Consider the following 25517-nt stretch of genomic DNA (forward strand, 5'->3'; position numbering starts at 1 on the left):
TAAAGGCATTCTCTACAAGTCAACCATAGGGCTAATCAGAGATGTAATAAAAATGGTGCAAGAAGAAAAGTAAGAGAAGAATTATTAATTATTTAAAAGCGGTTTTACTATAGATAAAGCTATTTTTGTAAATTGTGAGTTATTTGAAGTGTTTAACCCCGAGTTCAAATGATTTATATTTACGAGTCAAAAAAACAGCCATAATACGACGGTTTTAAGTTTAGAATTGAATTTTCATTGTCACTGCGGACGTGCCACATAAACCGTTACGATTTGATCGTCTTATTAACTATTTGGAAGCCAATTACCGATATGCACCGCAGGTCCAACGCCAAAGACAGATTAATCGGTCACAGACCACAGAGCATCATAGACCTACGTGCATATGCATAAAGTTCAATTTCAGTTTTAACACTTCGGTGACGTGGCGTCCGAGTAACAGCTTATATGTTAGACACGGCGTCGAAAAGATTATTGTAAGAAAACAGGTCATTATCACTATTCTATTACCTAAATGGTGAAAGAGGAACCTAATAGGGAAATAAATAAAAAAGCGAAATATAAAACAAATATGTAATCAATTTATCCATCCTCGCCGCAACTACTCGCAATCATACAAATAAATATCTGGATTCTCACATTATTGAGAAACGAAACAGCCGCTATATTCCCAGTCAGCTATTGGATTTATAAAAAAGTGAACAAAAAGATTTCCTTGTGCCACGTAAGATGAACTTACCAACACAGGAATATATCCTTGTTTGTATCTAAGTCGATATTTTAAACGGATTATTATGTCAATTCGACTCTTCGACAATGTTCGCCATACACTAAATCAGCGGTCGGCAAAAGGCGGCCCGCCTAATATTGTCAAACGACAATGTCTGATAAAGTTTCACATATTGACAAAGTGCGGCCCGCGTCAACTTCGTTAACTACTATGTGGCCCTTGGCTGCTAAAATGTTGCCGACCGCAGCACTAAATCATATCGGCATACAGATTTTTTTGGTAGCGCTGTGAATATAAAAAAAGAACAGAGTTGTCCACAGCCTATTTTAATTTCAGACTTAAGCACAATTCTTACAAGTGACATTTTCGTTAGCTAAGCCGTGTTTAAGGCTAGAGCATACAGGCTTGCGTAGAAGTGCACGTATGCGTGGGCTAAAATGTGCCGCGCACGCACACGTCACGCAAGCGGTGTCTCTTAAGATATAAAGGACGGTGTGCACAGACCCTTTATGTCGAAATAAATTTAAAGATGTATAAACACAACGCTACCAACATCGGCCGCGGCTTATTAGATACAATAAGTACACCTATGAGTGTAAAACATTGGATGAACCATGTTAATTATTTATGTAGCCTTGTACAGTCACGTCTAAAAATATCGATACGAACAAAGTCTCAAAAATATGTATACACGACCTTATTGCCCATATTATTAAGGTGTATATACATATTTTTAGCACTTTGTTGTGTATCTATATTTTCAGACGTGACCGTACTACTACTGGCTGTTTTTATTACATAATCTATAACTGCTAATTGCAGTTAACTTTTAAAGGGTCTCTTGCTCCATGCCACTAACCCGGGGTTAACCGGTTAAACCTGGCGTTACCACGGTTACAAGTATAATTTGACCCTTGGTTGACGGTTAATCTGTTAACCCCGGGTTAGAGGGATAGTGCAAGTGGGGGGCTAAGACAGTTAAAATTTACATAACTTCGCTCGGTATTTAGTAGTTAGACTACAGAATTGAGAAGTATTATATACAGTTTCGCCATTAGACATCAGACAACTCTGTCAAGGCCATAATAGCCTTTATACTGAACTCTTAAAATTACTATAAAATCAATTGTAACATCGATGATTGGACAGCTATGTGTATTTTACATGCATATAAAACTCCATAATGCCGGGACAACACTAACGGGAAACGCCGTTGACTATCGCAATAATGGACGGCGTTTCTCGATAGTGTTGCCCAGGCATAAGAGATCAAGCTTTCATATCCTCCTAAGGCTCACGATCCCACACCTACAGTACTTACTACTTAAATCTTATTCAACTTGGATTTAAAAAATTCAAAGTTGGATTTGTTTCGTTCAATTTTAAAACACAACAAAATCAACTCTAATGCCTACATCATAGGTTCAAATTTCATTGTCATATTTTGGAATTCTCTTATATAGCTGGAGATTTCTTAGGAGGATATAAATGTAAACGATTCTGTTTCTTAATATTAATTCAGGATTAGGGATAAAGATGTTGCGAAGGCGAATAAAACGGTACATTAAAAAAGTCAATTGATTCATTAAAATTGCTGGCATTTTCTTGACACAGCCGCGTTCTGACGACGGCAAAAATTCCTGACATGTCAGGAGAATTCCTGACGTCTGGTAACCTAGTGTAATTCAGAAATGTTCTGTCGCAATGGACGATCTAATAAACCGAAAAGTTGAATCGTGAGCGTTTATTTGAATTGTAATCGTAAAAACCATACACATGCGAATATGTTACCTCTACTATTTACACACTGGCCACTCGAAATCCTTAGAGCAACTCTTATATACCTAAAGTTGATTCCAATATGGTTGCTTATAATGTGCACACAAACATATCATGTAATCTACATTATTCTTTTGGAAAATGAAAAAAAAAATGATTAAACATGTTCCATAACTTTAATACATTTCCGTAAAATAAATAAAAACACAAAATATGCGTAAAGTTTTTAACCTCGACTGAACTTTAGGAAAAAACATTTCACCTTACTTATCAAACTTACTGACTAATAACTATAACCGCATAAGCCCTAAAATCATTCATTTCTTCACACAAGTTTCAAAAAGATGTGTGCTGTGCATATCAAAACCCACTTAACACACTAAGTGCTACGGGTTACGCTCGTAGCGCGTAGCCACGTTTTCGCCGTATGGAGCGCGTCGTCGCCACGAACAGTGTACCCGACTGTCGGGTTCCTGGCCCTGAATTTGTTAAGTTTTCGTCAGCCGGTCTTATGGGGGTTTTCAGAAAAAATAATACAATTTACTTTTTTTTTTAAATCATCAACTTTTGGGTTATTTAGACTCAGAATTACGAGCACTATTGAATGAGACAAAGAAAAAAGTGTCCCCAGCTTTTCATACAAATTTTGGGTGTCAGTTTTGTACAACGGTGTGTACAAAATATATGTGAAAATGCGTTACAAAACTGATATTTTATGGGACACTTTTTTTTTCTTTTTATATCGATAGTCGTGATCCTGAGTAGAAATAACCCAAAAGTAGATGGATTTTTCAATAAAAGTAAACGGTACACTTTTAAGTGAAAATGCCCTTATACAAAACTGCATCATCCGAAACATTCCTTCATCCTTTATAAAAGAGCTATACAATACAAGTCTTAGCCTACTTTTTAAGCAGCAAGGACCTAAAGTCGCTGTTGCTGAGCGGACGCTCGCTCGCGTGGCTGTTAAATTGACGTAAGATAACGCCGAATATAATATTCACCCATTCATTCATCATTTGAACGATTCCTTTATAAAAGAGCTATACAAGTCTTAGCCTACTTCTTAAGCAGCAAGGACCTAAAGTCGCTGTTGCTGAGCGGACGCTCGCTCGCGTGGCTGTTAAATTGACGTAAGATAACGCCGAATATAATATTCACCCATTCATTCATCATTTGAACGATTCCTTTATAAAAGAGCTATACAAGTCTTAGCCTACTTCTTAAGCAGCAAAGTCCTAAAGTCGCTGTTGTTGAGGTACGCGCTTCGCTCGCGTGGCCGTTAAGTGGACTTAAGAAAACGCCGAAAATTCATGCTATACCCGGCGACCGGTGTTACAGTCAGCAACAATAGTTGCTAAGCGGGCGAGGTGTTCAAAATGATCTTGACGCGACTTTATTGTTAAAAGAATAAGAGCGCGTCAAGGTAATTTTGAACACCTCGCCCGCTTAGCAATTTCTGCCGCTAACTGTATACAAAACTGCATCATCATGTGAACGATTCCTTTAAAGAGCTATACAAGTGTGAGTCTACTTCTTAAGTAGCAAGGACCTAAAGTCGCTGTTGCTGAGCGGACGTTCGCTCGCGTGGCCGTTGGCTCCATTGGAGCCGCTTGCTGCCGATGTGGACGTTGAGGGTATTGGCTTTTGCAGGACGCTTGGGATGAAGCTGCTCAGTTGCGTCCGTCGCCTGGAATATATGTTTTTATTAATATTTTTACACTCGACAAACCGGAGTTCGAGCCGATATAGTTTGATGTCCTGATTTCACCAAAGATTTCCTAATTTCAGGTGTTACATACGCAAACTAGGTAACGGTAGTTCATCGTAGAATATACATATACAACTGTCAAATATGAGAATAAACGATTGGTATTGGTAGATGAAGATGTAGTGTAGGGACGCCTGGCCGGAAGCAGGCGGGCTGTCGATCGCGTGTCGCGTTCATTCAGCCCATTGGTATTGGTAACTTGGCAACTTATGTAAACAGTCTGTGCGGAGATGGTAATGGTTAGGTTGCCAGATCTCAACGAGCGTGCGGAGCGTTAGGGTCAACAACGCGCATGTAACACCTCTGGAGTTGCAGGCGTACGTAGGCTACTGTGACGCTTACCATCAGACGAGCCGTAAGCTTGTTTGCCACCGACGTAGTATAAAAAGAGACGTTTAAGACGAGAGGTTGTCTTGTCTATTTAGTTGCTCCTTAAAATATTAGTAATACATCAAGTCCACCCACCAACATTTCTAAATAAATAAACTCTTACAATATCAGTCTTGGCTTGGTCAGATTATACGAGAACTTAAAGTAATCCGAGGCAATAATAGCCTCCTAAGTCCCTGCGTACAGTCGCCATCAGATATATCGGAGCGGCCAAGGTGTTCACAATATCTGAACACGCACTCTAACGCCCGGACAATAGAGGCGTGTTCAGATATTTGTGAGCACCTTGGCCGCTCCGATCCAAGTATCTGATGGCGACTGTATATATTCCAAAATCTATTTTGAACTTTTAGTGTGTAACTAAGGGTTCCAATTTCAAAAACAAAACAATTGCTTCTGGGTCTCATGAGGACAGTCCGCGATAGTCAAGGATAAACTTACATTCCCCCTCCCGTGTCCCGTTTAGGCTGCCCCAGCAGCGCCGGCTTGGCGTCGGCGCGCGGCGGCGGCGCGCTGACCGCCACCTCGATATTGCGGTCAGCTATTAACATTCCATTAGTTTTCTCTACCGCTTCGGCCGCGCTTTTTTCGTCCTCGTAGTCGACGTACGCTAGGCCTTTTGGTTTCCCGTCTCTGGAAAAATATTAATGGACTTAAAAATCTAGTTCTAGAAGTTCTAAAGGTAAATGTTACGAGAACTTTTTTTATTATCACTGGACTACCAGGAGACTGAAAATCTACTTCTAAGGGTAGTTTAAGGTTAACTCTATAGTCTATCTAAACATGCGTTCTCTAGGAAGGTAGTTTCTGTAAAACTGTAATGTAATGTTATTTATTTCACTAACAAACAAATCAAAGAATGTACTTTTAGTTTATAATTTATTAATTTTCTCTATTATTCCAACTGTCACTCATGACATACAAATGCATACTTGGTCTCCCGCGGTACAGGCCTAGCCTAGTGCGGGGACCCCTGGAAATTCGGTACTATATTTAACCATGCTATGCACCCACCCGATGTCACAACAATGTATGTACTGTTCTGCCTGTTTTGTGCGCAATATACTTTTTTTTTTACCGAGTGCCCGTAAAGTAGTAGTAGTAGTAGTAAAACACTTTATTGTACAAAAAACAAAACAAAACAGGAAAAATAACATTCGTCATTAGTACAAAGGCGAACTTATCCCTTTAAGGGATCTCTTCCAGTTAAAGTCACCCGTCTAAAAATCAAAGTCAAAATGACGCACTTACTTGAACGTGACAACTCGAATATCGCTAAGTTTCCCATATTTATCGAATATCTCCGCGAGCCGCTCGCGCGTGCAGTGCGAGAACGGTAGGTTGCGCACGAACAGTTTATTCTTCTCGACCGTCGTGGCATACTTGAAGGAGCCTTTCGTTTTGGAGGCCGAGTAGCGGGAAAGGAACATCGGTCGCCCGTCTAGGGGAGTGCGGTCGTGTTTTATCGCTTCGTCTACTGCCTCCTGCGATAAACCATCAATAAATCAATATCAACCAATGGGGTAGAATTGAGTTTAGTCACAGTAAAATAATACAGTCATTCGACGAACTTGTTGCGACGCGACGAAATCGCGGAGTGAGCCACGCCTGGCAAGAGTTAGAAGCGACGAAAGAGCATGTAGACGTTCTTGCTTGATAGGCGGTCTTCCACACATTGATATTACATAATTAAATGGTAGGCCACTTACTGGTGTGGAGTACTGGCAATAGCAGATGGAGCCGCCGAATGCTTTGACGCCGGCGCGCACTCGCAGCGACACCACCTCGCCGTATTCTGATAACTTCTCACGGAGATTCTTCTCATTTACACTGCAATCAAATAGTATTAGGGTGGTATTCCACCTGTCCAAATTCTTTGTCCAATGTGTATTTGCGTCTCACATTTTGCTTAGTGAGAGAGTGAGACGCAATGCACATTGGACCAAGAAATTGAAATGGCTCCTTAAGCCAGTTGAGGGTAGATGAAAACATTACATGATCAAATAATGTAGGTTTCGTAAGTTTCGTTCAGTGAGTGATCCAGGCGGTTTTGTAATTGGTCGGTTAACCAATAAGGGCCACTTGCACCATTCACTAACCTAGGGTTTACCGGTCAAACCTTTGCGTTACCATGGTTACCAGTACAATTTGACAGTAAGTTAACGATTTAACCGGTTAACACCGGGTTAGTGGGGTGGTGCAAGTGGCGCTAAATGTTATAACTATAACTGTCCGAAAGTGTACAAATTGTTTGTTTACTTTTATTGAAATATCTAAAGATACAGACTATAGAGCCGGTTGCGGCAATGTCATGATAGTTTGTTAATATTTTCTAGTACGAGAAGTTTGTCGGGATGGTATGATGGGATGACTGAGCTGCCGCCGGAATTTTTAACCCTTAAATGCATGATTTTTTCTTATTGCCCGAAATTAATATATGTATCACATAATTGTTTGCTGATTCTAGGAAAAATAGTAAAAAAATATAACTTCGATAATCACTGCGAAATCAGTGTTAGAAATTGAATTGTCTAAATCATATTTATGTAAATATGTAATTATCTGTAAATATGTCGGCTGTCATGTTGTTTGTAGGCAGATATTTTACAGTTATACAATGCTTTAGAATCAGATCTTTTACGAAATGATATCGAATATCGATATGCTTAGTGCGTTTATGTGAATACTCCTTTGCCAACAACAATTTTTGAGCGCTTTGATTATCATTAAAGATAACTGAATTATCTGTAATAGATATATGAAATTTTTAACTACCATAAGAAAGGTACACTATTTGTGATATACCTATGATAAAGTTTTTAAATATAAAATAATGACATACCCCGAAAAAACCGTTCAAAATCACATACTAAAAATTATCAACTTGTGGATTTGTCCAAGCTTGCCAACTTTTCGTCTTAAAACGAATAATTTTTATAAATTAAAAATATTGCGTAAATTTAACCCTTAAATCATTGCCCTATTGACGTTTGGTATAAAGGTGCGTTCATGAACGTAAGCCTTTTATTTTAAAACTGTGAGCTGTCTAATGCTTTGTAGACATTTGGCAACATTATGCATTTAAGGGTTAACATTGATCGGTTTGTAGATTTCGCATTGTACAAGCCATAAAACGTAGATAAGGTGAGTTAACTGTGTGAACTGGAAGGTAAAAGGTACTAACTTTGAATAATTTTACGGTTTAGACTCACTTGTTTTTAGTCACTCGCGCGACATGTTTCGGAGAGCCTAGGTCTCCTTTCTCAAGCACTAACAGTGCGCGCAGCGTTCACGACGGCCGTGTAACGCGTACTGATACAGATATGATCAGTACGCGACAGCTGCGGTCCGCTGCCGTGTATAATATATTATATTGCGTACTGATACAGAGACGCGACTGACTAAAAACAAGTGAGTCTAAACCGTAAAATTATTCAATGTTAGTATGTCTCACAACAGCTTAAATTCGATTAGGTACTAACTTGTAATCTAGATTGCTAACGAAGAGAGTGCAAGCCTCGTTGCCGCCAACTCTAGGCGCACTTTTCGCGTTTTCTGTCCGCTGCCGCTTATTGTCACCAGCTGAAAAATTTGTAAGAATTATAATTTCTATTTGTGGTATTAGAAACCCTGTACAAGTTAGGTATGTAGTTTTATAGTACATTACTACTATAAAATATACTATACACTACATTCTATAACAAAAATAAGACCTAAAAACCAATATTAACGTATGTAATAGTTTACTTGACCGGTAATTCCTACTTTTTCAGCCTGTGTAGTAATGTAATTTTATGCAATTTCGATATATTTTAAATTCCGTAATAATGTCATGTTTTTTTATGGTTTAGATCAGTGGTCGGCAACAGGCGCCCCGCGAACCTCTCACTTGCAGCCCGCAAGCCCCCCTGGCTATTCTGTATGTAATATTGTCAAACGACAATGTCTTATACTCAATGTCACACATATTAACAAAGTGCGGCCCGCGTCATCTACTATGTGACCCTTGGCTGCTAAAAGGTTGCCGACCGCTGGTTATCTAAATAATCTTATTATTAAAATACAAACCTTCACTGCTATCATCGTCATGAGATCGTTTTAAAGCACCACTCTCCCCTTCCTTCGCCTTCTCATCGACTTCCATACTGCCGTCCTTTTTCCTCTTAACCTCGCTATCTTGCGCGCTCTCGTCAGATTTCCTCTTCCCCTTCTTTGGTTTATCTTCTTCTTTCTTCTTTTTATCGAATTTACCCTTTTTATTTTGTGGCTGTTTGTTTCCTTTCTTTTGGTTGGTCATTTTGTCTTTCATTGCTTGGTAGCTTTCCCGCCATTCTTTTAGTTTTGCCTGTTACAAAAAACATACAATTTCATGACACTTATATTTAGTGGTACAGTCGCCATCAAATATATCGGAGTGGCCAAGGTGTTCACAATATCTGAACACGCACTCTAACGCCTTTACAATAGAGACGTGTTCAGATATTTGTGAGAACCTTGGCCGCTCCGATATATCTGATGGCGACTGTACTTATATCGGTCTTCAAAGCTTGGTCAATGTCAAAAGCCATACGTTTTGTGATTTGTCACAAAATAGAAAGTAAGCAGTGACAAAATATGTATAACTCAAGTAACTTGGCCCGAGGTTCCCTTAAAAATGATAATCTGACTTTAGAATTGTATGGTGGTGTTTTGGCTGGCATACTTCAAACTGAGACTGGGACTCGACAAGGGGTTACTCGATTATTCTCATTTTAACCCTTTATAGCACACTAAGATATAAAGAAAAAATTGCCACACTCTTAAGTGATATTTTTGAATTTTTTCCTCACCAACATTTTAGGACTATAATGTAGCAATGAGGCGTGAATTGAGGATATATTATAATGAGGTTCGTTAAATATATAAAACCCAACTATTGGTCTTTTAGGATGAAACTGGGAAATTGTTAAGATATGAAGGAATCAACCTAACCTCACACAAGTGTTGAAACTCGGTGGCGGTGGCCAGCTGGCCGTAGTCGCGCTCGTAGTCGGTCCAGAGCCGGGCGGCGGCGGGCGGGTAGTCGGTCACGAAGCGCAGCGCCCATCGGTGCAGCTCGCGCAGTTTGTTCTCAGAGAGGGAGGGTTGGCGGTGACTCACCTCACACAAGTGTTGACACTCGGTGGCGGTGGCCAGCTGGCCGTAGTCGCGCTCGTAGTCGGTCCAGAGCCGGGCGGCGGCGGGCGGGTAGTCGGTCACGAAGCGCAGCGCCCGTCGGTGCAGCTCGCGCAGTTTGTTCTCAGAGAGGGAGGGTTGTCAGTGACTCACCTCACACAAGTGTTGACACTCGGTGGCGGTGGCCAGCTGGCCGTAGTCGCGCTCGTAGTCGGTCCAGAGCCGGGCGGCGGCGGGCGGGTAGTCGGTCACGAAGCGCAGCGCCCGTCGGTGCAGCTCGCGCAGTTTGTTCTCAGAGAGGGAGGGTTGTCAGTGACTCACCTCACACAAGTGTTGACACTCGGTGGCGGTGGCCAGCTGGCCGTAGTCGCGCTCGTAGTCGGTCCAGAGCCGGGCGGCGGCGGGCGGGTAGTCGGTCACGAAGCGCATCGCCCGTCGGTGCAGCTCGCGCAGTTTGTTCTCAGAGAGGGAGGGTTGTCAGTGACTCACCTCACACAAGTGTTGACACTCGGTGGCGGTGGCCAGCTGGCCGTAGTCGCGCTCGTAGTCGGTCCAGAGCCGGGCGGCGGCGGGCGGGTAGTCGGTCACGAAGCGCAGCGCCCATCGGTGCAGCTCGCGCAGTTTGTTCTCAGAGAGGGAGGGTTGGCGGTGACTCACCTCACACAAGTGTTGACACTCGGTGGCGGTGGCCAGCTGGCCGTAGTCGCGCTCGTAGTCGGTCCAGAGCCGGGCGGCGGCGGGCGGAAGCGCAGCGCCCATCGGTGCAGCTCGCGCAATTTGTTCTCAGAGAGGGAGGGTTCTCAGTGACTCACCTCACACAAGTGTTGACACTCGGTGGCGGTGGCCAGCTGGCCGTAGTCGCGCTCGTAGTCGGTCCAGAGCCGGGCGGCGGCGGGCGGGTAGTCGGTCACGAAGCGCAGCGCCCATCGGTGCAGCTCGCGCAGTTTGTTCTCAGAGAGGGAGGGTTGGCGGTGACTCACCTCACACAAGTGTTGTCACTCGGTGGCGGTGGCCAGCTGGCCGTAGTCGCGCTCGTAGTCGGTCCAGAGCCGGGCGGCGGCGGGCGGGTAGTCGGTCACGAAGCGCAGCGCCCATCGGTGCAGCTCGCGCAGTTTGTTCTCAGAGAGGGAGGGTTGGCGGTGACTCACCTCACACAAGTGTTGACACTCGCTGGCGGTGGCCAGCTGGCCGTAGTCGCGCTCGTAGTCGGTCCAGAGCCGGGCGGCGGCGGGCGGGTAGTCGGTCACGAAGCGCAGCGCTCGTCGGTGCAGCTCGCGCTGTTTGTTGTCAGAGAGGGAGGGTTGTCAGTGACTCACCTCACACAAGTGTTGACACTCGGTGGCGGTGGCCAGCTGGCCGTAGTCGCGCTCGTAGTCGGTCCAGAGCCGGGCGGCGGCGGGCGGGTAGTCGGTCACGAAGCGCAGCGCTCGTCGGTGCAGCTCGCGCTGTTTGTTGTCAGAGAGAGAGGGTTGTCAGTGACTCACCTCACACAAGTGTTGACACTCGGTGGCGGTGGCCAGCTAGCCGTAGTCGCGCTCGTAGTCGGTCCAGAGCCGGGCGGCGGCAGGCGGGTAGTCGGTCACGAAGCGCAGCGCTCGTCGGTGCAGCTCGCGCAGTTTGTTCTCAGAGAGGGAGGGTTGTCGGTGACTCACCTCACACAAGTGTTGACACTCGGTGGCGGTGGCCAGCTGGCCGTAGTCGCGCTCGTAGTCGGTCCAGAGCCGGGCGGCGGCGGGCGGGTAGTCGGTCACGAAGCGCAGCGCCCGTCGGTGCAGCTCGCGCAGTTTGTTCTCAGAGAGGGAGGGTTGTCAGTGACTCACCTCACACAAGTGTTGACACTCGGTGGCGGTGGCCAGCTGGCCGTAGTCGCGCTCGTAGTCGGTCCAGAGCCGGGCGGCGGCGGGCGGGTAGTCGGTCACGAAGCGGAGCGCCCGTCGGTGCAGCTCACGCAGTTTGTTCTCGGAGAGGGAGGGTTGGCGGTGACTCACCTCACACAAGGGTTGACACTCGGTGGCGGTGGCCAGCTGGCCGTAGTCGCGCTCGTAGTCGGTCCAGAGCCGGGCGGCGGCGGGCGGGTAGTCGGTCACGAAGCGGAGCGCCCGTCGGTGCAGCTCACGCAGTTTGTTCTCGGAGAGGGAGGGTTGGCGGTGACTCACCTCACACAAGTGTTGACACTCGGTGGCGGTGGCCAGCTGGCCGTAGTCGCGCTCGTAGTCGGTCCAGAGCCGGGCGGCGGCGGGCGGGTAGTCGGTCACGAAGCGCAGCGCCCGTCGGTGCAGCTCGCGCAGTTTGTTCTCAGAGAGGGAGGGCTGACGGTGGGATTCTAGGTTGATGTACGCCTCCCAGTATTTGGACATGGTTTTGTTTTCGCCGTATTCTAGGGAAAAAAGAGAAAAGCTTAATCAAAATAGCTTAATTATGTTGTGCCACACACGTTACTAAATTCTAGGATATAAAATCTGTTAAATTATTTGTCATAGAATTTTAAGAATAATAGACACTATTAAACGCTAAATAAAATTTCATAAATAAATCTTCTTTAAAAGATGTCTCTGTGGAACCGATCCATAACATGTTCATAACATTGACGGTACAGGATTGAGCATTACGCATAGTCTAATAAAACATGGTCTTCTCTTCCCAGAGTGACAAAAGCCTACGTCACAATAACATGGCCGCTACATATAGCGCTATCGCATATTATCCTATAGCGCTGTCGCATGATGACGTAGGCTTATGTCAGTCACGTGACCACGAAAAGACGGGAAGAGAGTACCAGGCGGGGTATATTATTATACCATGCATTACACGGTAAAGTCACTTGTATCCTATTTGATTACAACTCCAGTATTGTTTGACATTAACCCAAATTATAGACTCTTTTAGTGCCACTTGCACCATCCCACTAACCCGTGGTTAAGCGGTTAAACTATTAACCTAGTGTCATATTGTACTGATAGCCATGGTAACTCCAGGATTAACCGGTTAACCCCGGGTTGGTGGAATGGTGCAAGTGGGCCTCAGTAAATAAGTTTCAGTGCGGTGTTACTGTTTGCAGAATTATAAATAGAAATAGAAAATAGATTCATGTTAGCATTTCTTCTAAATTGACTGAACAAACTTGAACTCACTGAATATCTCCTCGAAGATCTCCTTGCCCTGCTTGGGGTCCTTCATGCGGTTGTACTCCAAACGCGCCCAGTACAGCGGCACCTCGCAGTCGTTCGCCTCCTCACCCCACGCCTGCCAACCAAAGGCATAGGGTGACTATAGTTATTGGCCACTCCATAGTAATGGGGTTGGCCGGTCAAAGTATTAAGCAGATGGCGCCATCATAGCTTGCCCCGTCAATCCCTAGAATTGTGTCAAATTTTTGTTTTTTTAATGCTTTGGATGCCAGCTCTTTAACCCAAATCTCATAGAAAAAGGGGCAAGCTATGATGGCGCCATCTATGCAAACCTTTGACAGTTGCCAACCCCATTGCACAGATTGAGTACTACCATACAGAAAGGACACTTCCTACAAAACCGAAGTTTGGCAGCGATTCAGGGTCGTATCATGATATCCATTATGGCACTATCCCTTTCGGCTATTTAGGGTTGTCAAAATTCAAGTCATTATCTTACCTGTGGTAGTGCACACAAAGGCACAAACACACAAACAAAGAGCAGCCGATGCAACGGAGCCACGCCTTTTTCTCGACTAAATAGTGTTTAGTTTTAAGTTTATAAAATACATTATGTACATTAAGTCTGTACGGTATTTGTAATATGGCACTTGTTGCCTGAATTAAATTTCTAAATTTAAATTTCTAAATAAAGGGACGTCAAGTTGTGTCAATCCTAATAGTTATTCGGAGCAATGCTGAGCCGAACGGAGTCCAGTTTGCCCGAAGTCAGGAGTCTCTCCCCTCAGGTAATTGGCTCTTAACAATAAGACTTCTAGATTCTGATTTCTTCTGATATAGGAGTGACCAATTACTATGGATGGAGGGGGGTCTGAATGAACGTGACAAGCGATCGACAGCCCGCCTGCTTCCGGCCGGGCGTCCCTACACTACATCTACATGGATGGAGGGGCCAATAACAATAATAATAGCAGTCACCCTATTTAGTTTGAGATGTCACAAAACAGATAGGTACAGAAGTCAATCACATGTATGTACTTCACTTCTCATACCTACGCTCGGCGGTCGCTCTAGGGTTGTAATTGTTGTAAACTATAGCTTATGCACAAAAAACTGTCGTGGTAGTGGCACTCGTATCAGCTCCTATCTAGTTGTTTGATTTATTGTTGAGGATGGAACGGAAAGAATGGAAATATAAATTAATAATAACTAAAATATTTTAATTGTAATGTCATTGTTAAACTGGAAGTTTAAAAAACCGTTTAATGTTGAATTTAAACAATCATCTACTGAACAGTTATAATAACTTTTTTTTTGTTTCTCCATTATTGCACAAAAAAGTTCACAGACGCGTGTCTCAAGCGGATGGCACTCGCGCTCGCAGTGGTCCCAACCGGTCCGAGATATCGTGTCCGTGAGCAGTGTCTATGTGTGCGTTGCTCGAGCGCACTTTGTATGTAGATTGATTTCTGTACCTATCTGTTTTGTGGAGATGTGGTGAAGCAATAGAAATTGCTCGGTTTGGGAACTGTATGGGGCATGACAGATGACTGGCTATTGATATATGACTGTTATAGTGTTTTACCATCAAATTTTAGTGGTACCTCCAAGGCCCGGAACCGTTTTTTTTAATCCCAATATATCCCAATATTTTAAATTATTTTGTAGTCTTTACGTGGAACTGATTCATGTATTTAGGTAACAACTTCGTATTATTAGATTGTCCCATTGAAAATGAAATAATAAACCAAAGAACGAAAAAGAACCTAATAATACCGGTATTTTTTGGAGGAAGAAAAAAACCGGTTCCGGGGCTTGGTTACCTCGGCGAGAGAGTCCCAGACGAGCCGGAAGGTGCGTCGCAGGCGCTCGTTGTCGAAGGCGGTGCTGCGGCGCAAGCATTCGAGGTAGCCCAGCCAGAGGCACTCCGCTTGCTTGTACGATTCCATGCCTTTGGATAGGGCTGTTTCAAAGACTGTCTTCACCTATGTAGTCCAGTCTAATGACTGCAGTGTTGTACTGTTAAAATCTAAGTGTTACCTCGGCGAGAGAGTCCCAGGCGAGCCGGAAGGTGCGTCGCAGGCGCTCCACGTCGGGCTCGTTGTCGAAGGCGGTGCTGCGGCGGAGGCATTCGAGGTAGCCCAGCCAGAACACAGAATAAATAATAGTACTAGGTACAGAAGACTCACTCTCTAACAAAACGCGTCTGTCATGATCAGCACAGATATGGCCGCTAGGTGGCGACAGCGCCACGCGCGGCTTATGGAAAACCCCAAAATTGGGGTCGACCGGATGGACTTATAGCTACCTGTAGCAAAGCGACGAAATCGCGGAGTGAGCCACGCCTGGCCAGAGGGACTCCGCTTGCTTGTACGATTCCATGCCTTTGGATAGGGCTGTTTCGAAGACTGTCTTCACCTGTGTAGACCAGTCTATAGTGTTGTACTATTGAAATCTTAGTGTTACCTCGGCGAGAGAGTCCCAGGCGAGCCGGAAGGTGCGTCGCAGGCGCTCCATGTCGAGCCAGAGAGACTCTGCTTGCTTTTACGATTCCATGCCTTTGGATAGGGCTGTTTCAAAGTTTGTCTTCACCTGTGTAGACCAGTCTATAGTGTTGTACTATTGAAATCTTAGTGTTACCTCGGCGAGAGAGTCCCAGGCGAGCCGGAAGGTGCGTCGCAGGCGCTCCACGTCGGGCTCGTTGTCGAAGGCGGTGCTGCGGCGCAGGCACTCGTGGTAGCCCAGCCAGAGCGACTCCGCTTGCTTGTACGATTCCATGCCTTTGGATAGGGCTGTTTCGAAGACTGTCTTCACCTGTGTAGACCAGTCTATAGTGTTGTACTATTAAAATCTTAGTGTTACCTCGGCGAGAGAGTCCCAGGCGAGCCGGAAGGTGCGTCGCAGGCGCTCCATGTCGAGCCAGAGAGACTCTGCTTGCTTTTACGATTCCATGCCTTTGGATAGGGCTGTTTCAAAGTTTGTCTTCACCTGTGTAGACCAGTCTATAGTGTTATACTATTGAAATCTTAGTGTTACCTCGGCGAGAGAGTCCCAGGCGAGGCGGAAGGTGCGTCGCAGGCGCTCCACGTCGGGCTCGTTGTCGAAGGCGGTGCTGCGGCGCAGGCACTCGAGGTAGCCCAGCCAGAGGGACTCCGCTTGCTTGTACGATTCCATGCCTTTGGATAGGGCTGTTTCGAAGACTGTCTTCACCTGTGTAGACCAGTCTATAGTGTTGTACTATTGAAATCTTAGTGTTACCTCGGCGAGTGAGTCCCAGGCGAGCCGGAAGGTGCGTCGCAGGCGCTCCACGTCGGGCTCGTTGTCGAAGGCGGTGCTGCGGCGCAGGCACTCGAGGTAGCCCAGCCAGAGGGACTCCGCTTGCTTGTACGATTCCATGCCTTTGGATAGGGCTGTTTCGAAGATTGTCTTCACCTACAAAAATGAATGTTTGGTAAAATTATACTCTGTATCTTTAGGTACTTAAATAAAAGTAAAAAAATAATTTGTATTTTCGGGTAGTTATAACATTAATTGATTAACCAACCAAATACAAAACCACCTGGATCTGTCACTGATCGACCCGACTTAGCCTACATTATTTGATCTTGATGCGGCCGACGGCGCGTGCACGCGGACAGGACGCGCGACTGAGTCGCACGACTACTCTCGCGCCGATTGTCGCGCCCACGCGAGGAGCAGTTGTCAAGGAGTGCAGTAGAAATAGACCCTATCCCATTACAATACGGTCCAAAATAGCCACTGAATATACTCACCTCATCAACCCCCTTGCCCTCATGTTCCGCGTGTTGCATAGTAAGCAGCCAGAAGGTCGCCCGGCGCGGGCGGCGGCGCGTGCACGCGGACAGGACGCGCGACTGAGTCGCACGACTGGAGTGCCGCGCCGATTGTCGCGCCCACGCGACCAGTAGATTGTAAGCGCCCTCGCAGTTGATGCATTCGGATGTAGCACGGTCGTATAGCACCTGAGGAATAATAGTGTTATTTAACACATTCAGTGCCGAAAACCCGACTATCGGGTATTTTATTCGTTCCCAAGCCGGACGACCCGATAGTCGGGATTGTGGTACTACTACTTTCGTCATCGTAAATTTAAGAGTTAGACTCTTGTCGGTGTAGATCTCTCCATTTGGCTCTATCCAGGGCCGCCTCCTTGATTTCCTTTTACGACATTACAGCTACCTTTTCTTTTATTTACTACTGCTTTATATGACGAAATTGTTGTGGCCTGGCGCGGACGTCTTGTTTGGCTGGGTGGCGATGAATGTGTTAAAAAACTTCATTTATTACTTTAGTCACCCATTCGTAAAAGCAAAGACAGGTTTATTATTTCTAGATCTGATTTTATAAAGCTACAATTTACAATATGACTAGTTTAAACTGATTGAAGAGCAACTAGCAAGTAACTAAAACAGAAAATTTCTATAGAGTGTAGCTACTATTGTTAAGTGTATGTATTTAAGACTATAATCAAAGCAGGTACCTTGAGTATTCCGTTGCTATCACAATCTGCGTACTTCTCTTCATATGACAACTCTTTCACTTTCTCAATGTATTCCTCGTACACTTTACACTTTTCTTCAGGATTCCTGCAATATACCATAAAATTATAAAAAAAATTGAAAAGTCCTATTCTTAATACTAATTTCAGCACAAAATGTGAGTATGTTTTGAAATATAAACAGTATAATATCTAGGAGACCGAGTTTTGCTCGGAAAACATTTAAAAACTCAAAAATGCCCGTTTTCCCAGAGACAAGACCTAGCTCGATCGATTTTTCGACCCCGAAAACCCCTATATAGCATTTCATCGAAATCGTTAGAACCCTTTAAACTCTCGCGTTTTGTACACATATTCAATTACACAAACAATGAAATTATATCGCGGTAGACCCGTTTGTGTAATTGAATATCGTTAGAACCGTTTCCGAGATCCTCGAAATATATATATAAACAAGGATTGCTCGTTTAGATATGCATTTATTTCCAAAACGGTTTTAGTTTCGTTTTTCCGCAGTGAATTAGTAATCTATCAACAAAAGTTCTTACTTTCCTTGAATACTGTATATTTGTATAACACACCATGCAAAGTTTTTTGTCTGTATTAATTTCATTTTAAATTTAAAGTTAACTTACTCCATAGTCAAAAGTTTATCCTCATAAGGTGTAATCTTCTGTAAATACTCCGTAGCTGCATCATGTTGCTTCTTGACCTGCAAAAGAAAAATGGGTATATTATTATGAACAGCACTAGAGTGTACCCTATGCCATCGTAATAAGGTCCACCTTATCAACGTAGACTTAGTTCAGTGTCGTCTCGCACTACCCTCCAGCACAGAATAAATAATAGTACTACCGTACAGAAAGAAAAGTTCCTACAAAACCGAAGTGTCCCTTTTTAATATATGGCACTAACCCTTTCGGCTATTTAGGGTTCTCAAAATTCAAGTCATTATCTTATCAGTGCAAAAGACGTGAAGTTGTGTCATCCCTAATAATTGCTTGGAGCAATGCTGAGCCGAACGGAGCCGAGTTGCACCCCTGCCTCCAGCTCTAAACGATATTGATCCTTATCTCTACAGAATAGGGATTACTTCACCTCGTTATAATAAAGGTTACCTTGTCAACGTAGTCTTGGCCGTGCATCGCGGAGGCAAGCTCTTGGAACTGCGCCCAGGCTTCTTCTCCGTTCAGTAGCGGCCGGGACACGGTTTCCTCGAGGCAGAATAGAGTTCGCTCACGCTGTTTCTTGTACTCGGGGTCATCGGCGCTGTAGAATAATGATATTTTATAGCAAAAAGTAGTTACTGTCAACTGGGGTAAATAAGGTTATAAGTTATAAACCAAATGACATTTACATGATATTTTTTTTAAAACAAATTGTATGGGTTCGTAAAACAACTTGATTACGGCCGATACTGTACAAATATACTACAAATTTTTGGACTATACCTATATTTGAAGTTGGTTAACAATCCCTTTAAAGAATATCTCTTGAAAAACTTTTGATTAACTAATGTTTTGTAATTAATTCTTATTTATTTTTCATTGTCTGCATGTTACTCCAAAGATATTTAAAGAAAAAATTGTACTCTAATGTAAGCAAACTTTGTAAATTCTTTTTGAGAATAAAGTTCTTAAGGGGCCCACTGATTAACAGTCCGCCGGACGGTATCGGCCTGTCAATTAGAACAAAATTTTGACAGTTCCGAACAACTGACAGGCCGATACCGTCCGGCGGACTGTTAATCAGTGGGCCCTTTAAACCATAATTAGAGTTACGTTATAGATTCAAGTTGCGCTTTCTCCAACTCTCTCTTAGCGTCCCAGAACAGCTTCCCAGAGAGAGGATCGGGTCCGGCCAGCCGCAGGACCTCCTCAAGGTGGGTCCGAGCAGAGTCCGCGCCTGCGCCGAGCGACCACGAGCACCACTCAGTCAGGATTGGGATGTCTGGAACAAGGAACATAGGTGACAATGTGTCAGGTACAGCTTGGCAAAAAAAGAGTAGAAATTAAAAAGTGGCAACACTGTAGTGTTGTCCCTTTTTCTTATATAAATTGGTTTAAAAGGGACGACACTACAGTGTTGCCACTTTTTAATTTCTACTCTTTTTTGCCAACATGTAGGTTTGTTTGTAAATATTGTTTATTCACACAAGATTTTAAATATGATCCGGCTCGAAGGACCAATGTTCTTTGGAGGTGGATTTGGGCTGATTCCAGACGGACGCAGAAGTTAAAAGCTTGTAAACACATTAATTATATTTGATCAAAAGCACATAGCACATAATGTGAAGTGCCAGTTTATCCTGTTTACATGGTAACAGCATACAAAAATAGAACTAGATTAAGGAGCCATTTGAGGGTAGATTTTGAAAGATAGAGACTATAGGAATTTAGAAGAATAGCTCAGTTGCTCCTCATTCTACAGTCTCTTATGTATCCCGACTATACTACGTTTTTTTTATCATTAGAAAGAACTTGCAAGAAGGTAAGCGATCTTGACATGTCTTTTAATTGAAAAACGCTTTATAAAAATATAAAACTATTACTTATCAAAGCAGTAGAATATGAAATGATCGTATTAGATTCATAATTGTTACATATTTGGCGTAACTTATTTTTAAAATGTGTATTTCAATTAAAAGACACATCAAGATTGTTTACCTAATTTCTAATGCTAAAAAAAACGAAGTATAGTTACTTAGCAATAGAAGGACAGGAACTTCGAGCAACACCGGCTTCCGACACGTCGGAAGGGAGGGGCCCAAGCGATATCTCACCGTACAAATCATTCTGCCATTTTTCGCGGGGGGAAGGTGCACACAGTCGCACTTCTCACACACTTACATACAAAATCCAATCAAAGGCCCTACCGCGAACCAGGTTCGACGTGTTGCCTCTCTATGGCACTTGTAAATTCATACGTAAGTGTGACAGGGAGGCAACACGTCGAACGTGGTTCGCGGTAGGCCCTCTGTAATGACGACACAAATACATAGAAAATGACACACGTCAAAGACAAATCTTGCAAACCTCGATCTCTTTTTGTGTACGGACGAGTGACTAGTGTCACAACACGCACACTAACACATTTTCGTTGAAGTATGTCATTGTATTCTGAGAGATGAGAAGTCGGATTTGTCGCTCGACCGATCCGCAATTTGTACTGAGCGAGCAAAATCGATAAATCCAACAATTACTTGAGACTAAAATATAATAATTGTATTTAAATGTAATTAAACGAATGATATGTACAAAAAAAAATTACATGTGAAATGTAACACTTTCATTTTGTAAATTTGATGTCCCTGACCTCTTTTTATAACAAAAAACCGAGCAAACAGGCATTTTTGTGCAGCAGTGTTCACGCGCGCGTCTGGACTCGGTCTAGTGAAAAATCCAAGTGCAACTAGTTTTATTACCCGCGCTAGATTAGATTGACGCGCTAATCTTGTACCTCGGCAGAGGGGAAATAGTGCGAATGCCGCCTCCCATGCACGGAAGTGTTGCTCGAAGGACAGGAAAGTAAAAAGCAAAAACTCACAATAGCAATCCAAGGAAGCCTGCCTAAACAGCTCGACCAGTTGCTTCTTAGCTTCAGGCGAGTGTGCTAACGTCTCCTCAGTCTGGATCCGAAGGAGCCAATGGACGTCCTTTAGAACGAACATCTGTTGAAGTCGGTCGAACGCCGCTCGCCAGCGGTCCAGCTCGGAGAGTCCCCTGTGAAGATAAAACAACAGTTCTGTTAGTCATCTTCTCGTAAAAGTATAAGGGGGGGAAGAAGTATAAAGTTATTTTCAACACAAGGATGGGATATATCGATATTCCTTGTTAATTTTAAGGTCGCGGACTAGACACACATGCCCGCGGCGCAGCGAGCGGAACCAGAGCAAAAACAGGTTCATCCAAGTACACATTTTGATGGTGCCGCGCAAACCACTGCCTGCACCATTTGACTCCACGAGTGGCACGAACAAAATGTATAGACTTTAATAAACCTGTTTTGGACAACAGCGGTAGCGTCCAGCCACTCCACTCGCCGCATGCGTCTAGTCCCGTGGCTAAGTTATATGCACCCATTTTTATGGTTCCGTACCTTAAAAGGAAGAAACGGAACCCTTATAGGATCACTCGTGCGTCCGTCTGTCTGTCTGTCCATCTGTCACAGCCTATTTTCTCGGAAACTACTGGACCAATTAAGTTGAAATTTGGTACTCATATGTAAAATAGTGACCCAAAGATGGACATATTTTTTTATATAATATTAAAATACATAGGTTCGAAGTTATTAAAGAAAATTGCCAAAAAATAACCATTCGGAGATTAAGGGTAAAGACTTTATCTCCAAAACTACTAGGTCTAAAATTTTGAAAAAAATACTCAAAATAGTTCTTTACCTATAGATGACAGGAAAACCTATTAGAAATGTGCAGTCAAGCATGAGTCGGACTTATGTACGGAACCCTAGAAACGCGAGTCCCACTCGCATTTGGCCGGTTTTTTTACACTTGACTGTACCAGGAGCAAAGAACATGCATTAGCTGCACCCAACGCCCCGCTCGTCGCCAGCATTCGAGTCGACGAGCGGGGCGGGGCGTTGGGTTGGGTTGGAGTCACCATTTAGTTTGCACCCTAACTAGCACTTACCATAAAGCCTGGATCAGTTCAATATGCTCATCATAGTTGTAGGGATCCTCAGAAATCCTTTGCTCCAATTCTGCAACTTTTCTCTCCAACACTTCTTCATCATCATCATCCTGACCAACAGAAATATCACAATAATTAGCTAGCTGGCACAATTTATGGCTTGTAATATTAATAATATACTAGTTACAGTAGAAATAAGACTTTGTTTGGTCACATGGCTTAAAGCATCTAACCTATCTATCTATCTAGCCCCTTTATTCTGAGTAAGAATATATCTCTAAGCTCAGTGTGCCACTTGGCAAAGGCCTCCTATAGCTCTTTCTATTGAGGTCTATCATGGGCCACTCTTCTCCAGTTCGCAAGCATCTAATACATATGTTTAATTAGTTAGATAAGATAATTTTTTAATGAAACAAGCACACTGCCGCACCTCTTTAACCCTCAGTACATCAAAATTAAAAAGAAACCTATACCTACCTACCAAATGTTTTGTACTTTTCATATATTTTTAGGGTTCCGTACCCAAAGGGTAAAACGGGACCCTATTACTAAGACTTCGCTGTCCGTCCGTCCGTCTGTCACCAGGCTGTATCTCACGAACCGTGATAGCTAGACAGTTGAAATTTTCACAGATGATGTATTTCTGTTGCCGCTATAACAACAAATACTAAAAACAGAATAAAATAAAGATTTAAATGGGGCTCCCATACAACAAACGTGATTTTTGACCAAAGTTAAGCAACGTCGGGAGGGGTCAGTACTTGGATGGGTGACCGTTTTATTTTTTTTTGCTTTTTTGTTTTTTTTTTGCATTGTGGTACGGAACCCTTCGTGCGCGAGTCCGACTCGCACTTGCCCGGTTTTTTTTGAAATCACATGATCTAATTTCGCAATGATGGAAGGCAAAGGTAACTTTTCTTTTGCCATAACATTGTAACATAAGAGTTAAGGAATTACTGCTTGAAGCTCATAAGATGCGATTGTAACTTGCCTTAACTTAAAAATATATATTTTAGTGTTTACTTTTCTTGGTCTTGGCTGTTCATATGTTATTACCAACAATGAGAATCTGTGATGTGATGTTTCTCAGAATGATGATGACAAATCGAATTTAAATTCATGAAGCATTAAACTTATTACAAATCTTTCTCATCTTATGTTGGAAAGTTAAAGCTATATAGTTATTAGAATACTATTCATGGTTATTTGTATTTCTAAACGTCGGACATTTCTTATCAGAAAGATTTTTGTAAGCTTTTAAGCTGTCCATCTATCCCGACATTCTAACCAACTACGATCACAATTTTACGGCAGCGAAGATTAACATTTTCATCAATTTATCAAGTACCTACATTGTTTATTTAGCACGCTAGGTTAACTGGTGATCCGATTTCAATCATACCATTGTTGTACGTCGAGAAAGAAAGGAAATTCGGAATACTTACGTCGGATTCATCCGAGTCTTGTTCTGCGTCATCCTCTTCTACCACGACCTCTATCTCATTCTCCTCCTCCGATTCGTTGCGTACTTCGTCCTCTACAATAGCCATTGCTATCCACAATAAAACAAATCAACGAATAACCGTAAGCCGTTTATTTATTTTTGCACAGTAAAATTTACACACAAACGCTTTATGGCATGGCGGATCTGTCAAATCAAAAATTTGAGTCAAGGGCCCAACCTTTTCTGTTCTCTTTCACGACGCAGCAACTAGTATCATTTCTCTCTCCTCGCTCTTTTAAAATGCCGTTTGTCAAAAAAGGACAACCATACTGTTGACAAGGTGGACTTCAAATCAAGTGTTGCCTTTCTTGATGCGCCCGGGCTGTGTATGTGTGCGTAAAAGCGTATATGTGTGCTCTTTTAGGGATGTGAAAAGTCGACTTTAATCATGTTATATATCGATAAACGCTACACAGCGGAACGAAATAGCGATTAATTGAAGCTTCAATATCTTCGTTAAACATAAACATAATTGAAATGCTAATGGATAATGAATATATTATAATATAATAATATAATTCAATTATTGCGGAACACCTATTTTAGGAGGTATTTATGTATTTTAATTAAATATCTGAACTTTCCCTTGGTTCCCTGCAGGGGCGTGACTATAAAATTGTGATCTGATAACCACAATAAAGAATAAAAGCGTTTTTGGTCATTTTAGGTATCGTTAAGCCTTTGAAGTAAAATTAAAATTGCAAGAAATGTCGATAGTTTATCGATATGACTTTATCGACATGGCTACAGCAACGTGGGCCGCTTTGTTAATCGTACACTAAACAAAAGTGGCAACAGTGACAGCTCGCTGAGACACCGTCTATGTATATATTATGTCTATGATTTGAGTACAATACGGAAATGTTGCCAGGTGAATAAATTAAAGAATTTGATCAATCTGAAAAAGTGAACGGACGTTTTTTTAGCCGATTACGCATTTAAGGAATGATAATGCGTTTTGAGTGTATGTAGCAAGTATGTAGTCATATTTTCCACGTTTTACAGCCTAGCCTACACATTTTATTTCATGCTAAAGATTCTTTAGATTTATTTATTACTACAGATGTGTACATCGTAGCTGGCCATACATTACGAGCCTGCGAAATTCGAAATATCGTTACCTGCCTCTCTGTCGCTCTTGCAAATTCGAGCGCCAGAGACACATAGACGAACGAACTTAGTGGTACTCGGTAGGCCCCAGTAAGTATATTGTAATACCTCAGCGTTGGTTTTATTTTATTTATTTATTTAATAATTAAAGTATAAAATTGAAAGTACGTAGTATCTTCTTAGTAGTTTGTGGTGGTGATGGAAGTTAACCGATGAGAGAATACACAATAGGTGTGCAATCTTATGGACCCTAAACTTTCATAATTTTCATCACATACAACTGGGGTTTAAAGTCGTGCACATAGTCATCTGATTTAATTAAACTAATTAACTTATGTATGTAAGTATGTGGGATGTGTTTAGGTCACCATCTCATAAATACCTATTACATTCTTCTTAATTCGTATCTCTCAAAATCCTATGGCGGGCAAGGTAAAAAAAAAGGAAAACAAAGGTACATATATTTCATATATTTTATTAGAAAAAATATAATGGTTACATACAAATGAAATGATTATTTCAGTAATGACAGGGCAGCCTGGAATATTTTTTTTATGCGTTGCTTCCTGTCTCATTCAATTTTGTGCTATTCGTTCATTAATTATATAAACATAATGACTTTTTTGCCGTCATAATTAACCTTTGGCACCGATAATCGATTAGGAAATATTCAGATAAATCTAGCCAATTTCTAATTTTCTAACTTAGCTAAGAGGAGATAAATCTAGACGATTTATAATTTTTACTTCTCTAAGGATGAAGTTGCAATTGAAAATAGTAGAA

At 42.8% G+C, this 25517-nt stretch overlaps 1 protein-coding gene across 1 annotated transcript; it reads right to left on the reverse strand.

The window, feature by feature from the left end:
• Positions 1 to 559: 559 nt before the first annotated feature.
• On the reverse strand, positions 560 to 23784 carry LOC134674683 (squamous cell carcinoma antigen recognized by T-cells 3). Its single transcript, XM_063532807.1, has 18 exons — positions 23566 to 23784; positions 22121 to 22230; positions 21018 to 21193; positions 19253 to 19421; positions 18590 to 18740; positions 18107 to 18183; positions 17454 to 17559; positions 16726 to 16935; positions 16211 to 16384; positions 12956 to 13067; positions 11981 to 12201; positions 8739 to 9015; positions 8153 to 8252; positions 6380 to 6500; positions 5922 to 6154; positions 5112 to 5303; positions 4062 to 4199; positions 560 to 3629 (listed from the first exon to the last, which is right to left on the reverse strand). Exons 1-18 carry the CDS (start codon positions 23668 to 23670, stop codon positions 3569 to 3571), a joined length of 2733 nt encoding a protein of 910 aa, XP_063388877.1. The 5' UTR covers positions 23671 to 23784; the 3' UTR covers positions 560 to 3568.
• Positions 23785 to 25517: the final 1733 nt, after the last annotated feature.

Source organism: Cydia fagiglandana, chromosome 20 (genome assembly GCF_963556715.1).
Source record: "Cydia fagiglandana chromosome 20, ilCydFagi1.1, whole genome shotgun sequence".
In the NCBI taxonomy this organism is placed as follows: domain Eukaryota; kingdom Metazoa; phylum Arthropoda; class Insecta; order Lepidoptera; family Tortricidae; genus Cydia; species Cydia fagiglandana.

Excerpts from the sequence above, each read along its gene's own strand:
- LOC134674683 (XM_063532807.1), bottom strand. The coding sequence starts at position 23,670 with ATGGCTATTGTAGAGGACGAAGTACGCAACGAATCGGAGGAGGAGAAT. Across the intron at positions 21,194-22,120 it reads GAACTGATCCAGGCTTTATG|GGGACTCTCCGAGCTGGACC; the intron begins GTAAGTGCTAGT and ends TTATCTTCACAG. Across the intron at positions 13,068-16,210 it reads CCTGGGACTCACTCGCCGAG|GCGTGGGGTGAGGAGGCGAA; the intron begins GTAACACTAAGA and ends TTTGGTTGGCAG.